This window comes from Myodes glareolus, chromosome 14 (genome assembly GCF_982192425.1).
Source record: "Myodes glareolus chromosome 14, mMyoGla1.1, whole genome shotgun sequence".
In the NCBI taxonomy this organism is placed as follows: Eukaryota; Metazoa; Chordata; class Mammalia; order Rodentia; family Cricetidae; genus Myodes; species Myodes glareolus.
The window spans coordinates 73,903,993-73,921,553 of NC_142039.1; the positions used below are offsets into that span (position 1 = coordinate 73,903,993).

At 42.7% G+C, this 17,561-nt stretch overlaps 1 protein-coding gene across 5 annotated transcripts; it reads right to left on the reverse strand.

The window, feature by feature from the left end:
• Positions 1 to 6,327: 6,327 nt before the first annotated feature.
• On the reverse strand, positions 6,328 to 17,499 carry Hnrnpk (heterogeneous nuclear ribonucleoprotein K). Of its 5 annotated transcripts, none has more exons than XM_085699629.2 (16): positions 17,361 to 17,499; positions 15,292 to 15,376; positions 14,851 to 14,948; positions 14,117 to 14,173; positions 12,728 to 12,771; positions 11,794 to 11,866; positions 11,104 to 11,175; positions 10,491 to 10,604; positions 10,078 to 10,206; positions 9,540 to 9,847; positions 9,389 to 9,443; positions 9,202 to 9,285; positions 8,897 to 8,912; positions 8,735 to 8,817; positions 8,248 to 8,417; positions 6,328 to 7,483 (listed from the first exon to the last, which is right to left on the reverse strand). In XM_085699629.2, the coding sequence occupies exons 2-16, from the start codon at positions 15,347 to 15,349 to the stop codon at positions 7,453 to 7,455; spliced, it is 1,392 nt and encodes a 463-aa protein (XP_085555755.1). In that variant the 5' UTR covers positions 15,350 to 15,376; positions 17,361 to 17,499; the 3' UTR covers positions 6,328 to 7,452. The 5 variants fall into 5 exon arrangements, with proteins under 5 accessions (XP_085555755.1, XP_085555753.1, XP_085555754.1 ...); XM_085699627.2 differs by having other exon boundaries at positions 6,328 to 7,543; XM_085699628.2 differs by lacking the exon at positions 17,361 to 17,499 and adding an exon at positions 17,014 to 17,131 and having other exon boundaries at positions 6,328 to 7,543.
• Positions 17,500 to 17,561: the final 62 nt, after the last annotated feature.

Below are 17,561 nucleotides of genomic sequence, written 5' to 3' on the forward strand. Positions count from 1 at the left end.
CTTCCGGGTCGAAATCCGGAAGTCGCCCAGAAGACTTCCGGCCGGCCTCTGGGGATCGCGCAGGTCGTGGGACTCAAATTGCTGTCCCGCGCCGCCTGGTGGCGAGATGGAGACAGACTTCGGCGGCCGCCAGCAAGCGGACTCCCGGGCCCCTCCGCACACCCTTGGCCTCAGTCCCCAAGCTTCAGAATTAGTCGGAACATGGAGTAGACGAGGGAACAGTATTGTTAAACCTCATGTCTGGCCTTGTGCTCGACCCAGAATTTCCTGCACGTGACAGGAGTGATGGTGACCCTGGTTTGCAAGTAAAGGGGGAGGGATACACACTCATTGTCGAGGTTCCCCACCCCCAAACAATGGCCAAGGCTGAAATTTATACCTTTGTTTGCCCATCAGATTTAATGAAGGGACTGTATGAACCAACCACAGACGCCAATCATTCTGACCATTAGGTTGTGACAGGGTAGGACAGTGCAAAAGTTCCTCTGTCGTGTATTCTTGCTGAAACAATTTCAGGTTTATCTAGAATCTGATCATGATGGACAATCCCATTGACAATTACCCAACTCTATTCTAGGACCCAGAGGTCAGCAAACTGCCTTCCAGCCAACTGCTTTTCTTAGATTTTGCTATAACTACTTGCTTCTTCAAAACTTCCCTGCAACTGCTGAGCGAGGTGACAGGAGGTGGTTTCTGCCTTTAAAAAACTGGTGATTGGGCAGGTTGGTGGTGGCACACGCCTTTAATTCCAGTACTAGGGAGGCAGAGGCAAGCAGATCTCTGTGAGTTTGAGGCCAGCCTGGTCTACAGAGCAAGTTCCAGGACCGGTCCCAAAGCTACAGAGAATCCCTGTCTCAAAAAACAAAAGCAAAAACATACAAACAAAAAACCCACCCTGTGACCATTGGAGACACTCAGGACCACACCCAGGTCCCTGACTACCCAGGTGGTCCCAACTGGCTGGGATAAAGACTTTCAATTGACTATCACCTGTAAGTGGTCTTCTCTATTGGGGCTACTATTTTCAGTAATGATAGACATGTACTTATATCGTTGAGAAGCCAGGTGTGGTGTCGGCACAGCATTTATTCTCAGAACTAGGGAAGCAGAGGCAGGTCTTCAAGGCCAGCCTGGTCTACAGTGAGTTCCAGGACAGCCAGGGTTATGTAGAGATCCTGTCTCAAAAAGTAAAACAAACATAAAGGAGGAGAGAGTAAAAGAAACAGTTTAACGGGAGGTGGAGGTAGGATAGCCAAAGTCATCCTTAGTTAAGAACCAAGTTCGAAGGCATACATACATGCATACATATTCTTTCTCCCAAAGTGGCCAACTTTTCCCACCTAGGCAGCACCGTCTTCCAGTCTTACCACTGTTCATGTCTATTCAAACTCTGAATCCATTAATGGATTAAACCATTGATTAGCTCATTGATTCAGTCTTCATATCTTGTAGTCTCTGGAAATGTCTTTAGAAGCATATCCAAGGGGTGTTTTGCCCATCTAGGTATCTTTTCCTCCAATCAAAGAAAATCAGTCATCACTGTTAACATTTTATATTTTCCAATGTGTTAGCATGTAACCACTGTAATGATCTGTCCTATCCCTTTAAGAGACAAGACCCTCCCACTCCCCTCCCTCACACCCCCCCCCCCCACTGCCCACAAGTGGATCTTCCTCCCTCTTCCAGCCTGCAAGCTCTCTCTCTGACCAGTCTCTCTTTGGAACAGGGGGCAGAGGCCTCTTCTCCTCCCCTCCTCCTTCTCTCCCACTCCTCTTTCCTTCCATAACCCACTGAATAAACTATATCCAAACCCTCTCTCTACATGGCATGCCTTTCTGTCTCTGTCTCTCACCCGCCTCAGCTCCTCGTGTGACTTGGCTGCCCCTTGTGGCCCACTGCTGCCCCTTGGGGAAATGACGCTATTTTATCTAAACCATTACAACTATCCCAACTCAAATGAGTTCCCCATTTTAAAAACTTTATTATTATACTTTATTTTACACGATAAAGTAGCAAGGAAACTTAAAGAATAATACAAGTCAGATATACTACAGAACAAAGCACTATGTGTGCTCAAGGGCCTAGCTCTCAGACTTAAATGTCAACAAATGAATCTCAAATGGCCTAAAGACACTTAAGGAAATGTTCAATATCCTTAGCCATCAGGGCAGCGAAAATCAAAATGACTCTGAGATAGCATCTTACACCAGCCAGTCAGAATGGCTAAGATCAAAACTGTAAGTGTCAGATCATGCTAGAGAGAATGTGGAGCAAGGGGAACACTCCTCCATTGCTGGTGGAAATGCAAACTTGTTCAACCACTTTGGAAGTCAGTATGGCGGTTTCTCAGAAAATTGGGAATCAACCTATCTCAAGACACAGCAATACCACTCTTGGGCATATACCCAAAGGATGTTCAATCATACTACAAGGTCATTTGTTCAACTATGTTCATAACAGCACTATTTGTAATAGCCAGAACCTGGAAATAACTTAGATGCCCCTCAGCTGAAGAATGGATAAAGAAAATGTGATATGTTTACACAGTGGAGTACTACCCAGTGTTAAAAAACAATGACATCTTGAAATTTGCAGGCAAATAGAAAAAAAAGAGACCATTCTGAGTGAGAGAACCTAGACCCAGAAAGATGAGCATAGTGTGTATTCACTCATAGTGGATACTAGCTATAAAGCAAAGGATAACAAGCCTATAGCTCATGATCCTAGAGAAGCTAAGTAACAAGGAGAACCCTAAGAGAAACATGTATAGATCCCTCTGGGGAGAGGAAATAGACAAAATCTCCTGCAAAAATTGGGAGCATAGGGGTGGAGGGAGAAAGGAGGGCAGAAGGGGAAGAGGGGAGGAGAAGGGGAGGGGTAGGAGAACTTGAGAACTTGATCTGAAATGGTCGAGATGGGGGAAGGACAGAGATGGAGAGCAAGGAAAAAGATATCTTGATTGAGGGAGCCATTGTGGGGCTAGCAAGATACTTGGCACTAGAGAAATTCCCAGGAATCCACAAGGATGATCCCAGCTAAGTCCCTAAGCAATACTGGAGAGAGTGCCTGAACTGGCCTTGCCCTGTAGTCAGATTGATGACTATCTTAAATGTCACCATAGAACCTTCATCCAGCAACCAATGGAGACAGGAGCATAGACCCACAGCGGAGCACTGGGTTGAGCTCCCATAGTCCATTTGAAGGGTGGGAACAGTGAGAATACAAGTAAAAAGATCAAGACCATGAGGGGTACACCTGCTGAAACAGCTTGCCTGAGCTAATGGAAGCCTCCCAACTCTAACCTGACAGCGAGGGAGCCAGCATAGGACCAAACTAGGCTCTCTGAATGTGGGTGACAGTTGCATGACTGGAACAGACTGGGGGCCACTGGCAGTGAGATCAGGATTTGCCCTATTGCTTGTACTGGCTTTTTGGAACCCATTCTCGTTGGAGGGATACCTTGCTCAGGCTAGATATAGTAGGGAGGGCCTTGGTCCTACCTCAAAGCAATGTGCCAGACTTTGTTGACTCCCCATGGGAAGCCTTACCCTCTCTGAGCGGATGGGGGGTAGGAGTAGCGAATGGGAGGAAGGAAGTCTTAAGTGTCTGAGCTTTTTCTTGGCTCGAGATTTTTTTCTCAAATGGAAGCTACAAAGCTTGAAGGAATCATAGTCATTTGTACACACAAACTGACAGTGCCTACTTTTATAGATCTCCTAGAGGAGACCACAGTTTGGGGGTCCCAACATGCTTGAGAATGCATAGTCACATGTAACTGGTCACCTGGAGCACACAAAAAGCAGGCAGAGACCTGCCTCAAAAACAAGTTGGAAAGCTGGGTGGTGGCGGCACATACCTCAGAGAACTTGGGAGGCAGACAGGCAGATCTCTGTGAGTTCGAGGCCAGCCTGGTCTACATAGTGAGTTTCAGGATAGGCTCCAAAGCTATGCAGAAAAACCCTGTCTCAAAAACAAACAAACAAAACAAATAAAAAACAAGCTGGAAAGACAGAAATGACTTCAAAATCATGTGATGGCCTTCACATATGTTGGAGTACCCAAGCACTTCCACTCATTCCTACTGACAAAATGCATGATGTCCGGACAGGATAAGCAGGATACAAGAAAAAAGACTGTCAAATCCTGCCAAGACAGGGTAAACCGGTTTTGAAAATTTTCCTGCCTCTAAAAATGTTCTGTCAGTTACTCTAGGCCTTAGCCAAAGTTGGTTGCTCAAACATTGCAAATGGGACTTTGGGTGATTGATTGCCCAGGTAGCCAGTTGTCTCTGTCATTTGTTGCACATTTTGGAAGTTGCTTGATTGCACCTCCTGCTTCCTCAAGTAATATTATTTCCCTTCTCGGTCTTCATTGGGGTTGGAGACTAGATAGTTGTAGTCACTTTCCTCTCATGACCCGGTCAAGTTATTTATATACAAAACTTAAACTCATTAGGATAATTACTGAAACATTTATCATGTTTTTTGCTTGATATTGTTTATGCTGGTTGTAATTCTAATTTTTATACTTGATATTTGTTCTTATTGTATATAACTTTGTAGTAGGCTTGCTTAAAACTTCCTTATTTTGAACTTTCTTAAACAAAAGAGGAGGTGCTGTAGGAATTCCTACTGCTAGTAGCCGTTAAGTTACCCGCCCACTCGGACGTGGTCTCTTATACTATATATGCCCTTAATAAGTGCATGCCTGACCTCTTTTCCGGCTGCGGGATTCAGTTGCTGTTCCCCATTCCAGCAGAGGATTGTGATCTTTGAGTCTACCCCTAAATAACCTTTTAGTATACTCAATTCTGAGCTAGTGTGGGGTATTTTTTAGTGTCCTTCTTCAGTGTTACTTAACCTAGTGTTAGGCACTTGTCTTAGCGGTGTCACACAAACCTGACAAGAACACTTGAAGACTGTTTTACCATGGCAGCAGGAGGTTCAGCTAGCCATTCACAATGACACCTCCATTTTAGATGTTTTACTTGCCTCAATTAACCCAATCCAGATTCCTCATAGGTAATTTTCCCCATCACACCCTAGGAATATGCTACTAGTCCCTCGATATTCATTTACTTTTTGAGGTATGACTTATTAATTTGCTTTGTTTCTTGTCTTGACAGGGTCTCATGCAGCCATGGCTAGTCTTGAACTCCTTCCTGTTCCAGCCCTTCCTGTGCTGTGTGAATTTGCATTAAAACTTTGTTTTTCAAGACTGGGTTTTTCTGTGTTGCTATTGGTTGTTCTGAAATCCCTCTGTAGACCAGGCTGGCCTCGAAGAAATCACAGCCTCTGCTTCCCAAGTGATAGGATTAAAGGAATCTGCCACCGCAACCCCGACTTTTTAAATGGGTCATTGAAATTACATTTTTGTTAATACCAATTTGAAATTTTTGTGTATTTTGACATGGGTGGGCACTCTGACCTTCTCTGCAAGTGGAGATCAAAGGACAACTTTGTGGTTCTGGGAATTTAACTCAGGTCGCAAGGCTTATATGACAAGTGCTGGCTGCCTCCTGGATTTAATTAACCAGTACCCTCGGTGTTTTTGTTGGTTCTAATACAATGAGAAACATTGCAATATTACTTTCCAAGAATTCTGCAGTACCACGAAGCTGTCCCAGGGCATAGCTTTCCAAGGGCATCAAGGTATTCAAGTATTTATGTTAAATTATGCTAAAAGGCAAACCTAAAAGAACATTTGTTCTTCCATTGATGTTATGGGGAGGGGGCTTATTTTATCCCAAACCTTAAATTCACTTAAAAGCCAAGGCAAGGTAAGGTCTTGCCTAGGATGCAAATCTCAGGTTACTTCCTGCTGGTTTTGCAAACGGATTCATCTAATAGTTCCATAACAAAACCATATATATATGCCCTTCCACAAACTAAGCTAGTTACTCACTCTAAAAAGCCTTTGGCAAGCACTACTCAACGTGTGCTAGAAGACCCTGACCATTTCACATCTCTACCCCATTGTTTTCAAACTTAAGCTATGACTTAACCTCAAGCTTACCAGAGCTGAAAGCAAATTATTCTGAGGATATGCAGAGCCATGCAGCTATTTTAAACTATCTCCAATGTAAGCTACACATTTGAGGATCAATTTACTCAAAATTACCAAGCACTGAGGTCTAATTAGCATCAGCAGCTTCTCTAAAGAACTTGTTTTCATGTGCCACCCTTAAGCAGAATATCTCTGTGCTAGAACATTTCACACACCAAGAAAACCCATATAATTTAAGATTATTGTATTTCCTTATAAGAGGAACACTTCAACCAACTTTGTATCAGTCAACCCCCTTTCAAATTGGGCACACATCAAAACTAACATCATGGAAGTTTATTTAAGATGTGGATTTTTGAACTACCAATACAGATGCCAAGTCTACACAAAACATCCACAGGAACTTTTTCCATTTTTTGAGTCGTTCACAAACATTTCCTACATAATTCAACACACAACAGAGAAATGGTACATCCTTTTTCTTTCATTGTGCATACAATGGAAAAAACAAGTATATATATTTTTTTTACAAAGTTCAACTAACAAGACACTAAAGCGGTTGACAATTTGTCTATAGGTGAGAAATTATCTAACAAAAATAACCAGGATTTACTCAGCATCAGCCACTTCTATAACCAAGTGTTACTCTGATTAATAAAGCTCACTGCCCATTAGGCTTCTGGCATATATTTAAGATGGTTAACTCTTGCAATATTGCTTCCCACCTTAATTCTCCCCATTAACATAGAAAACTGCTGAAAAGTAGTGGCAAACATTTGCAAAAACAAACAAAATCCCAAGCTTATTATAAGCATGAATATGTGATGGAAATTTATCAAGCCACATCTTTCCAACCATTAAGAAAATCACCCAAACTGAAATTGCCAATGTGTTTTGCCTATGTTCAAGGCGTGCACTTATATCCAACAGAGGAGCTGAAAATCAAACTTAGTGTTTAGTTTAGGGGTGGGCTGGAAAGTTCAACCACCATTTGAAAATTGCCTTAAAAAAAAAAAGACCACCAAAAATAGATTCACTAAATTTATTTTAAAAATCATAAAACGTTTCTTACAAAAGAGCATTACATTCTGCACACTGCTCTGAACAAATGCCAGGGACATGTGGACTATTACTTTCCTCCCTGTCCCACCCCCCCAATGTTACAGTGACCACAAAGCAAGGTGTTCACAATAATTACACGGGGGGAAATTTTTAAAACCACCAACAATAAAGAAAAATTAAATTCACTCACTCTGCTGCGGTTTCAAATTTTTAATGTTTGTTTTTGCATGCCCTCCCCCCAACCCTGTAAGTAACTAAAACATTATACATCTTGTCAACACTACACCTCAAATGCAGAACACCTATGAAGCAGAGGAATGTTGGCTTTTTAAACAGAAGCAGATAAAAAAAAAGATGCAGGACTCCTTCAGTTCTTCACTAGTCTTAGAAAAACTTTCCAGAATACTGCTTCACACTATAAAAAAGAAAAAATATCTTGCATTAGAATCCTTCAACATCTGCATACTGCTTCACACTATAAAAGAAAAGAAAAAAAAGTACGAATTAGAATTTTTGTTCGAAACATCTTAATCAACATTAAGACAATTTCAATGCTAAATTAAAATGATAAACACGTCCATTACAACTAGAAGAATTTTAAAGAGCACTAGCAACTATAAATTAAAGCAATGTAACTCAAGAAATGTTAGACAGTAGTGCAGAGTAAGAAGATGAGACTAGAAGCTGTTAATCCTTGGTAGAAAGGACAAGGCATGCGAGGCAGGTGTGAAATGCTGCGATTTCCAGCACCATCATGTCCTGCAGAGGTGGCCTGTGCCATATGGCAGACTGTGATTTGTTGTCGTTTTAGTTAGCTAAGAACAACAAAATCACTAGTCTTCCACACAGAACTAGGCCAACATCCAATGACTCTTCTACATTTTCTACAGGCTCTGTATAATTTATTACAAGTGGTGGTTTTGGCAGCAGTTTTCACCAGAGAAATGAGAAGTTTGCTTGGTTAAGGCTTCTTCCAGCAAGATTAGTATTGAATGTCTTCATTTTTAGTAAGAAAACAGAAGAAAATCAAGGCAGAGCTATTAATTAAGATGTTTAAGAAGTTAGATTCCCCAAGTGACGGAAACACCATGGTTTCTAAAAGAAAAATCAGTTGGGAAGAAGAGCTCTTTAAAAGGTTTTAGTGTGCATGTGCTAACACAAACTGAAGCTCAGACTGACCTGTTCTGCAGCAAATACTGTGCATTCTGTATCTGGTCCTGTGTTCCTGTGATGGTAATAATCCGGTCTTCAGATCCTTCCAAAGGCTCATCAATTTTGATCGATGCTCCTGACTCATGACGGATTTGTTTAATTCGCTGACCACCTTTGCCAATAATAGATCCAGCCAACTGAAAACATATTTAAATACAAGCTTAATGACAACTTTAAGGAAAACTTCATCCCTTATCAATGATCATTTATAGAATGGCAGTCTTAAATTTCTGAACTATATTTTGGATTATGTTATAATTTAACATTTCCTTAACTAATCAGAAATCCCAAACCACCTATATTTATTAATGGCACCACCTGCTGTTAGATTTAACATACTCCCCATAAATTCTTAAACCTTATCCCAATCATAAATTGAAAGTCTTTGCTAAATCTACAGAAACAGCAGCCATCACAAAAAATAATGAAAGTTTCCTGAATTAAAAATACTTACATCTTTGGGAATAGTTACTTGTGTGGTAATAATAGGTCCGCCAAGATCACCATATGAACCACGACCCCCTGCATAGGAATAATCTGATTTAAATAATGAGCAGTAAGTTCTTGGAAAAATAAGTATAAAAACAGTATTTGATTTCACAAAGAAGAAACTTACCATATCCAGAACCACCCTAAAAACAAAGAAAAATAAAATTACTTATTTCAATATTCCTAAAACAAAGCCCCAAAAGCCAACAAAACCCAGAGCCTAGGAAAAAAAAAAAAAACACACAAAAAACCCCCAACTTCCCCCCTATATCAACCCACACCCACGCTATTCCATTAAGCAAATTAAAGATTTAGATGCACAGATTTCTAAGAAGCTAGAAATTATCAGGGAGCGGGGACACACACAGACCATTTATTTCTAATAGGCAAATTATATTGCTGATAATTATATTAACGTTATTAATACTCAACCTGTGGTTCATAAGCCATCTGCCATTCTGATGGACTCCATGTGTCAATTGCAGAGTCCCAAGTTTCATCAGCACTGAATCCAACCTGTATTACACAAATAACAAAGATGGCTGTGTAATCTTGCACAAAATATTTGATTAAAAGGTCTCTTACCAAGACACATATCCTTATAAATCAAAATTCTTACCATGCCATCATAGCGGTCTCCAGGCCTTCCTCTTCTGTCATAAGCCATTAGATCTCTGTAAGCATAACGTGTTATAATACTTTTAGCCGCACACCAAGGCAACCCCGTTTATTGCAGTTTCTTTTAATGTTGTTGTTTGGCTAAAACTTACCCCCCTCGGGGAGGTGGTGGTGGAGGAAGAGGAAGATTCCGAGCTCTGCTGCCACCCCGGCCACCACGACCAGGAGGAGGTGGGGGAGGTCCTCGACGAGGGCTCATATCATCATAATCTCTTCTAGAGGGAGGTATGGGACGCCCACCCCGACCAGGAGGCATTCTGTCAAAACCACCTCTTCCCCGCATGGGAAATCCCACAGGACGTCCACGGCGGTCATCAAACATCATTGTAAAACCACCATAATCATAGGTTTCATCATAAAAGTTGGGATCATAAGGCTGTGCACGTCCTTTGATGGGAGACTAAAAACAAAAACAAAACACTTTAAAGACTGAAGAGCCTTGGTCTTATGAATCCATTTCAATTATCAATTAACCAGCCTCAAAAGGTAATAGAGGCAGAGATAGGAAGAGGCAATAACGGAAAGGATTTCAAAATTCCTCTATTAAAGCTGGCAACAAACTCCCACGGAAATGCCAAAATTAAATACTGCCATATTTCTGCTAGTGTGAAAAACTGAATCCAACAATACCTCAGAGATAAGGTCAAGGATGATCTTGATGCACTCTACAACCCTATCAGGCTTTCCTCCAATAAGAACAACTCTGTCAGTGGAGTGAGGGCAGCATTCCTGGAAAAGCTTGATTGTTGTCTGAGTGTTCTGTAACACATTCACACAAAGAAAATTCATCAGAGGAAGTTAACACATCAAACAACATCCAGGCTCCCTACTTCAGACATATGAACCCAATAACTCCCAATATAAAAAAATGTGGTCAAATATACAGCACCTAGAAATGATACAAGTTTAACAAAACAATTTAGTTTTGTCACTTTAAGACCTAAGTAAATAGCAACGGGGTTTGGGAACAGCACAAAGAACCAACTCTGCACAGAAAATTATGAAATCCAGCAAGGAACAATACAAACAAAATAATGCCTTACTTCTCGAAGTTCTTTAATTTTAGCACCTTTGACACCAATAATTCCTCCTGCCAGACTTTGATGAATCAACAGTCTCAACTCGCAGTCAAAGTCACTTCCTTTATAGTGTTGGTACTGTGGAGGGAGAAATACACAATTTTACTCTCTTATAACTATCTTCCCGACATACTATCAGCTTATGTTTAAGCACAACATAATGCACTGCTGCAGTAAGCAACCTGAATTTATATCTCAATAACTTTACCAGTTATGTGCTTATTATCCTCAATAGCCAGGCCCAAAAAGGACAATCTGCACCACCTTAAAAAACTATTTTATTTTCAGGTCCTGCAACACCATACCCACACTGCAGCCATTTAGCATGTCGCTGTTACCACAAAATCATTAACATTCAAATAACACCATAATAAAAATGACTGCAAAGCACTTTGCAAATGTAGTTAATTCCCACTGCAGCATGGAGCAGGGTCAACAGTGAGTTGTAAGACCATTCATATATCATATTTTTAAGCCTTTTTCTATAGAGATGGGAAAAGCACACTATGTTAAAAACAAATCGATCCTATGGGCCAGGCTCCATACTTCAGTGGGGTTCAATGGCACTATGACATACATTTAAGCATTCCACAGCATCAGATTCGAGCGGGAGCTGGCTGGTTGCAGTGGGTGATGGCAACTGCAGGCCCTGAAAGTAGAAAAATAAGAATAATAGGTTAAGTGTCTAGCGTGATCAGGCTATTGTCGCATATATTGGTAAAGCTACTACAACATATTTTAAAATATATTACTATTCCAGAAAACAGCTTATTTAACAGTAATATCCTTTCTCCATGTATACCCAGCAAATAAAATGTTCAGACTCTCAATGCCAAATAGCATTACCCATGGGTTCACTGCTTCCTGTCTACCGAAGAGCCATGACAAACTAAACTTCCTTAGATGGACTACAACCCCGCAACTGAACTGTACACAAACCCTTTCTCCCTATTTAAAAAAAAACAAAAAAACAACAAAACTGCCTTAAATGTATCTAAATTGCCCTTTACTTTTCAACATTGTCAGCTTAAGAAAACAGATCCTAAAATCAAGGCCTTTTAATCATAATACATGACCACAGATATTTACTATTCCAGGAGTGGCCGGCCTGAATTTTAAAGACAAATAGAGAACGTTACATACTACAAATGATTTTCTGCTACAGAACTGTTCAATTTCTCTCCCGTCCCTCAGTACACTCCAATAAAACTTAAACACTGACCCTCAACTTGCCTAACATCTTTTTATTATAACAAAAGAAACCTACCTCTTCCAAGGTAGGGATGATTTTCTTCAGAATTTCTCCAATCGTTTCAATATCAGCACTGATACTCAGTATGCTGCCAAATATCAAATACCACATAATACAAAAAGGTGGAAAAGAAAAATGAGTTTGGTCATCAGCAGTTTTGTCATCTTTTAGAGAAGTAACATCACATTTACTTTAAATAAGTCCCCATTTAAAGTAACCTATTTATGAATTTTGTACATGCATTTTATTTTATGCCCAATACAGACATAACATTATTAGAAGACTTTGAGAGAGAGAGACAGAGAGAATGGGCTGCTGGAAGGGCTCAGATTAAGTGGCAATAATCGACCAGAATTGAAGCAGAGTTGAATTCTCATGTTCCCCGCCACCAAGTTAAGGACACCCTCGCTGTTACATTGGTAATACTGGCACACCTTCTCTTGGGTAAAGTGGGGGAATATGCAAGTGGTGAACATTGTATCTGGAGTAAGGTTATGGATACCAGTTAGAAATTAGACTACTAATGGGCTCTGCAAGAAAACAAATACAAATGCAAGACAAAACAAAGACAATACAAATGAGAAGTGAAGGAAAGTGAACCAGTTAGCGTTTCATCAGAAAACATTATGAACGGACAATGTTGGGAAGCAAGGTGGGCCACAAAGACAGAGCGAGAGACTATTTGGGTAACAGTTTGATTTACAATGCAGCAAATATGCAACACTTCAAGCTGTGCTCCTTCCATCGAAATAAAATTAGTGGATCGTTTGGGTGGGCAACTCACGGTAAAAGTTCAGTGACAAAAGGACTTAATGGGGAAAATAAGACAGAAACTTGAAAAACAATACACCGTCTAAAGGGGATACTATTTAATTATATAAAAGGCAGGTAATAAAATACATTTCTCTCTTTCTAATCAGGCAGTGAGGCATAAACTGTTGGGACATACCGCTCGGGGCCACTGCTGTCTGGGACTGAAACACTGGCATTGTACTGCATTGGTCATTGGCGTTCGTGGATGTTGGCATTGGGCATGGGCATTCAATCAGAAGTTGTCAAGTATTGTACCCGTTTGGCAACGAGCACATTTTTGGGCATAGCCAACCAGGGTTTTCACATGGGCGTTCAGGGGCGGATGGGCCAACGTCATGGTGGGCAACGCAGGGGTAAGTCGATCCAGTACATGGGCAACGGAGATATATGGCCAAAAAAACAAGGAGAGGGAAAAGGGGGAAAAGCAATAAATTTTAATTTAATACAAACTATACTCATACTCTCAATTAATGAAACAAGCTTAAGTTGTTCTGAAGACTAACACAATAATGGACTTCTCTATACCTGACTGTGGCTTAACATTTAAGGACCTTAAATGATGGTTCTAGTTTTGTTTTTGTTTTTTCTTTTTTAAATGTTTCAGTAGCAGGCTGGCTCGTGAGGGTAGACACAAAACCTGTCATGACTCAAAAGTTTACTGAAATTCTTGAGGAAAATGGGGGAAATAACCCAGATAATTATACAGAACATCTGGATTAAGAGGAGAAAGAGGTTCAAAGACAAAACAAAAATTCCCACACCAAACCCCCAACTAGTTAAGACTGTTTTGGTTTCATGAGGTGTCAAACACAATCCTGTATCTCAAAAGCGGGTTTATAAAAATTAAAACAAAATTTAAAGTTTATAGCAATAAAGAGAAACACGAAGATCTGTTACCGAGAGAAATGAAATACTGTTAGGTACTCCACACAGCTATTCGCCTCTATTTTACTGAGATAAGTAAGGAAATTTTGGTGCAATCAAGGTCTAGAAATACACACATACTTCTGGTGCTGCCAACATTTAATGTGTCTAATCACAAGAGTCAACCCACTAAAATTATGAAGACTCAAATTCTAGGCAGATAGTTCGACTGGCAAGATTACTCTTTATTCATGTTTAAAAATCAGTTAACATTAGCTCCATGTTGCAAGCTGTGGAACAGATGGAAAGTCTTTTAAAAGAAAAGTTGTTTTTATCAGCCATCCACAATGGCGTTGAGTAATACCAATTCCCTCTCTCACACAGAGGAATGATGTAATTAAGGGTTTTCACACTTTGTCTCTATTTCTAATTAAGATGTTTTGTCTTATTTGAAGAGAATTAATTTGAAGGGCCTTCTCATAAAATGAAAAGATTTAATTACATACGTTCCACCATCAGAGCTTTTAAAAGAGTAGAAATCCTCTACACGACCATTAATAATTACAAATGGTTTGTAGTTACATTCAGTGATTTCTAAGATGTGAACCTTTAAAATTCTAGAAACAGACAACGAATGTTTGTTTAGTAGTTTAATACTTACGTCTGTACGCAAAGCCTTAATGTTCTTGCCTCCTTTCCCAATCACTGCCCCAGCATTCTGAAAGACAAAAAATTACTGTGCATTTCCATAAAATTATTATTCCTACCTGTATTTTTAAACTTTAACAACGAAGTCTGCACACAATGGGGAATCTACTTAAGAATAAAGGGAAACCAAGATTCCACTTACTGAGTATGAGTAATTTTACAATATAATCTATGGAATATTTAGAACACCAAACATGAATGTAAAGTTTCTAGAAAGTACACAATACTTTTACAAGCGTTATCTTGTGAAAACCAGGCAAAAATCTATTCAGCAAATACTTTTATACTGTGACTTGAGCAAAGTTATCAGGTAACTAAAATCAAACTAGTTCCCCAGGGAAATAAAACTGTCAACGCCCAGAGTCCTGCTCATTCTTCAAAGCCATTTAATAAGGCTTTCACACCTTCAGAACTAGAGCACTACCCAGAGTTCTCAAGTCTGCTTATAAAGAGCCAAACCAACTAACTTGTAGTCTCCCATCTGTTCTGCCAGCAATCAAAGGCAGAGGACGGAAGGATAAAGAGCTAAGGTCAACTTCACCAATGAAATCTTTCAATCTTTCGTTTAATGTGGAAAGTTCTAAAAGCATTCCTGGGATTCAGATTAGGACTTAGAATGAAATATTGTAATTTTAAGGACAAAATTTAAATATCCAAAATTCAAATGACAGCAAGTTGTATTTGTACCTTGCTCTGAAGCAAAATGCGCAGTTCAACCATCTCATCAGTATTTCTAGATCTTTTAAAGGCTTGCTCCTCTTCCATATCTTCTGCAGGGCGTTTACCTAGAAATTGGAAGTTCATATTTTGAATTAGAAATATACTCAAGTAAGTGTATTTTAAAATACACTTTATGAAGTCCCCACTGTTTCCTTGGTCTTTTCCCTTTACAACAAAGATCATAACAAAATACTTCAAAGGATTAAAAATTTGGGTGAAAACAATTTGTACTCGTTGTTACCTGTGCAAGACGGGGTTACTTCTTGTTCATAAAAACCAAGATTTAACAGAATCTCACGACTACAAAATTATAGTTACGTGAGAGGTAACCATAGCACACACATAAAGTTATTGTCATAATGAAACTAACAACACATTCATAAATTGCTTATAATTAAAATAGCTCACCAAATTCACCATTGGTTTCAGTGTTGGGGAAGGTTTCTTCTGGCTGCTCGGTCTCCATTTTCTTGAATTAAATGGATACACCAACCTATAGAAAAATAAAGAAGCTAGTACATTTGGCTTATTGGAAAGCAAATACTATTTGCTTAAAATCTTTAAAAGGGACTGTTCTTCCAGAACACACACACAGCTTTGCAGCGCTGAACTGACACTCCAGAAACTGCAGCAGTCTATAAAAACAAACACAAATCAACTACGTTTTTACTTTTATTATTCAATACTATTACTGGGTCGCAAGTCTGATTTGAGGAAGTGGGCTGTTCCTTCCTAGTCTAAAAAATTCAGGCGGGGAACAAGAGTGGTGGATTGCTTTTGGACTGTCTCAATGAAACACAACAGTTCAACTCACTACATCTCACCACCATGAAAAGAAGGATCTCCCCCAAGGAATTCAGGAATCGCGTCCTCAACAACTTACTTCATTTCACTACAACTGGAAAGTCAACTGCCCTAAGATTTTGTTCACAAAGCTAATTCTGGGAAAGACCGCACCGCAGCACAAAATTAGTGTTATTGTAAGACCAGTAGGTAACTGAAATTATTTTGGCTGTTTGCGAATGACAACACCATTTCAATGAAATCTGCCAAGTTTACAAATATAACGGCAAATAGAAGTTACTTTTAACGCTCACAGGGAGCAATCTAAAGCCCTGACCAGACTCAAACCAGCGCCATTCTCCAGCAAAGCCAGCGGAGCCTTCAACCACCACCATTCACTATGGTTGCAAACGGTGCTTTAAAAAGGCTACAATTCCCAACAATTTCACCTCTAATACAGCTTAAAGACTGCAGTCAAAGCGACACAATCGGTCCGGTCCTCTCGTGGCCGTACCAAGCGAACGGCCACCACAACAAAGCCGAGACCAAATCCCACTTACGCCTCCTCCACCCCACCCTACCCCGAACGCCGGCTGCTAGCGTCGCTAAGGGCCGCTCGGCTAGCTCTGCAGCCACGACGGCAAACGGATGCAGGTGCGGACGACAGCAGGGTCGACCGAGGAGAGTAGAGCCCACGTCCCCGAAAGCCGCTCGCTGGAGCGGGCTCGGCCGCGCGGAAGCTCGCGTGCTCCCACTGCCCACGGTCCGCCCCGGCCCTCCCCTCCCGGGCTCGGCCGGTGGCCTAGCGGAGCAGCGCCCGCCTCCCTCCCTTTCTCCTCACCCGGATCCGACAGGAAATGGCGGCCCGCGTAATGGCGACTACGTGCGACTAGGCGGCGCCGCGCGCGCGAGACCCCCTCCCCCACCAACCCAGCACGCGGGCCCGCTCGCTCGGCCCCCGCACCTCCCCCCACCGCCCGCCCGCTCGCTCGAGACAAAGCGGCGGCTCTCGTTCCATCGGGGTCCCGGCCGAGGAGGGACTCCTGCATTCCAGCGCCGTTCCCACCCCGGGCGCCCCCCAGCTCCGACCCCCGGGCATCCGCTCACGAGCTCCCCGGAGCCTACGGCGGCGGCGGCGGCGGCGGCGGCAGCGGCAGCAGCAGCAGCGCGCACGCCAACTGCAGAGGCACGCTCAGGGAAATGGCGGCCGTGGGGGAGGGGAGTCCGGGCAATGTTCCCCGGCGGGCGGGGGACCGAGCGCCGGCCCGAGCCCCTCCCGACAGCCGCGCCGCGGCTCTAGTCCCGCTCCCCACCGCGCGCGCCACTCGCCCGGCTCCAGGGGCTCACCGCGCCGAGTCTGCCGTTGCCTCCCGGCCGCCGCGCCGCCTCCGACGGTCGGTCTTTGCTCCAGACAGAGGCCGAGGACCCACCCCCTCCCGCCTCGGCGCCGCGCCCCATTGGCTGCCCGGGAGTCGGCGGTGGCGCGAGCGCGCGGCGATTGGTCCCCGGCCGCGTCAATGACGGCGCCCAGAACCCCGCCTCCCGCCGGCGACTCCCTTCGGGCTGGCAGGCCGCGGGGCCTGGGACAACCCACCCGGGCTGGGGCTCCCGCCCGAGCCGCAGGCCGTCCCGCGGCGCCCGCCCGTTTCCCGGACCCGCCGCTTCCCCACGGCCCCGTCCCCTCCGACACCTACGTGAGGGGCCGCAGGCGAGCGGGAGGTGAGCACGACGGCGACGTACGTGCAGCGGAGGCACAGAGGATAATGGCGTCTGCAGCGCTGTAGCCCGGAGCGCCCTCCTCCTCTCTCGTTCGCGCACTATGTCGCGAGGGGGGGGGGGTGAAGGGGACGGCGCTCTCGCGAGATTTGCCACGGGCGCTCACGTGTGCCGCGGAG

What these genes read in the sequence shown, in the direction of transcription:
- Hnrnpk (XM_085699627.2), bottom strand. Translation starts at nt 15,349, where the DNA reads ATGGAGACCGAGCAGCCAGAAGAAACCTTCCCCAACACTGAAACCAAT. An exon ending in TGAAACCAATGGTGAATTTG is followed by an intron (nt 14,949 to 15,291) that starts GTGAGCTATTTT and finishes TCCAATTTCTAG; the next exon opens with GTAAACGCCCTGCAGAAGAT. An exon ending in GACAGCAGTGGCCCCGAGCG is followed by an intron (nt 11,867 to 12,727) that starts GTATGTCCCAAC and finishes GATATTTGGCAG; the next exon opens with CATACTGAGTATCAGTGCTG.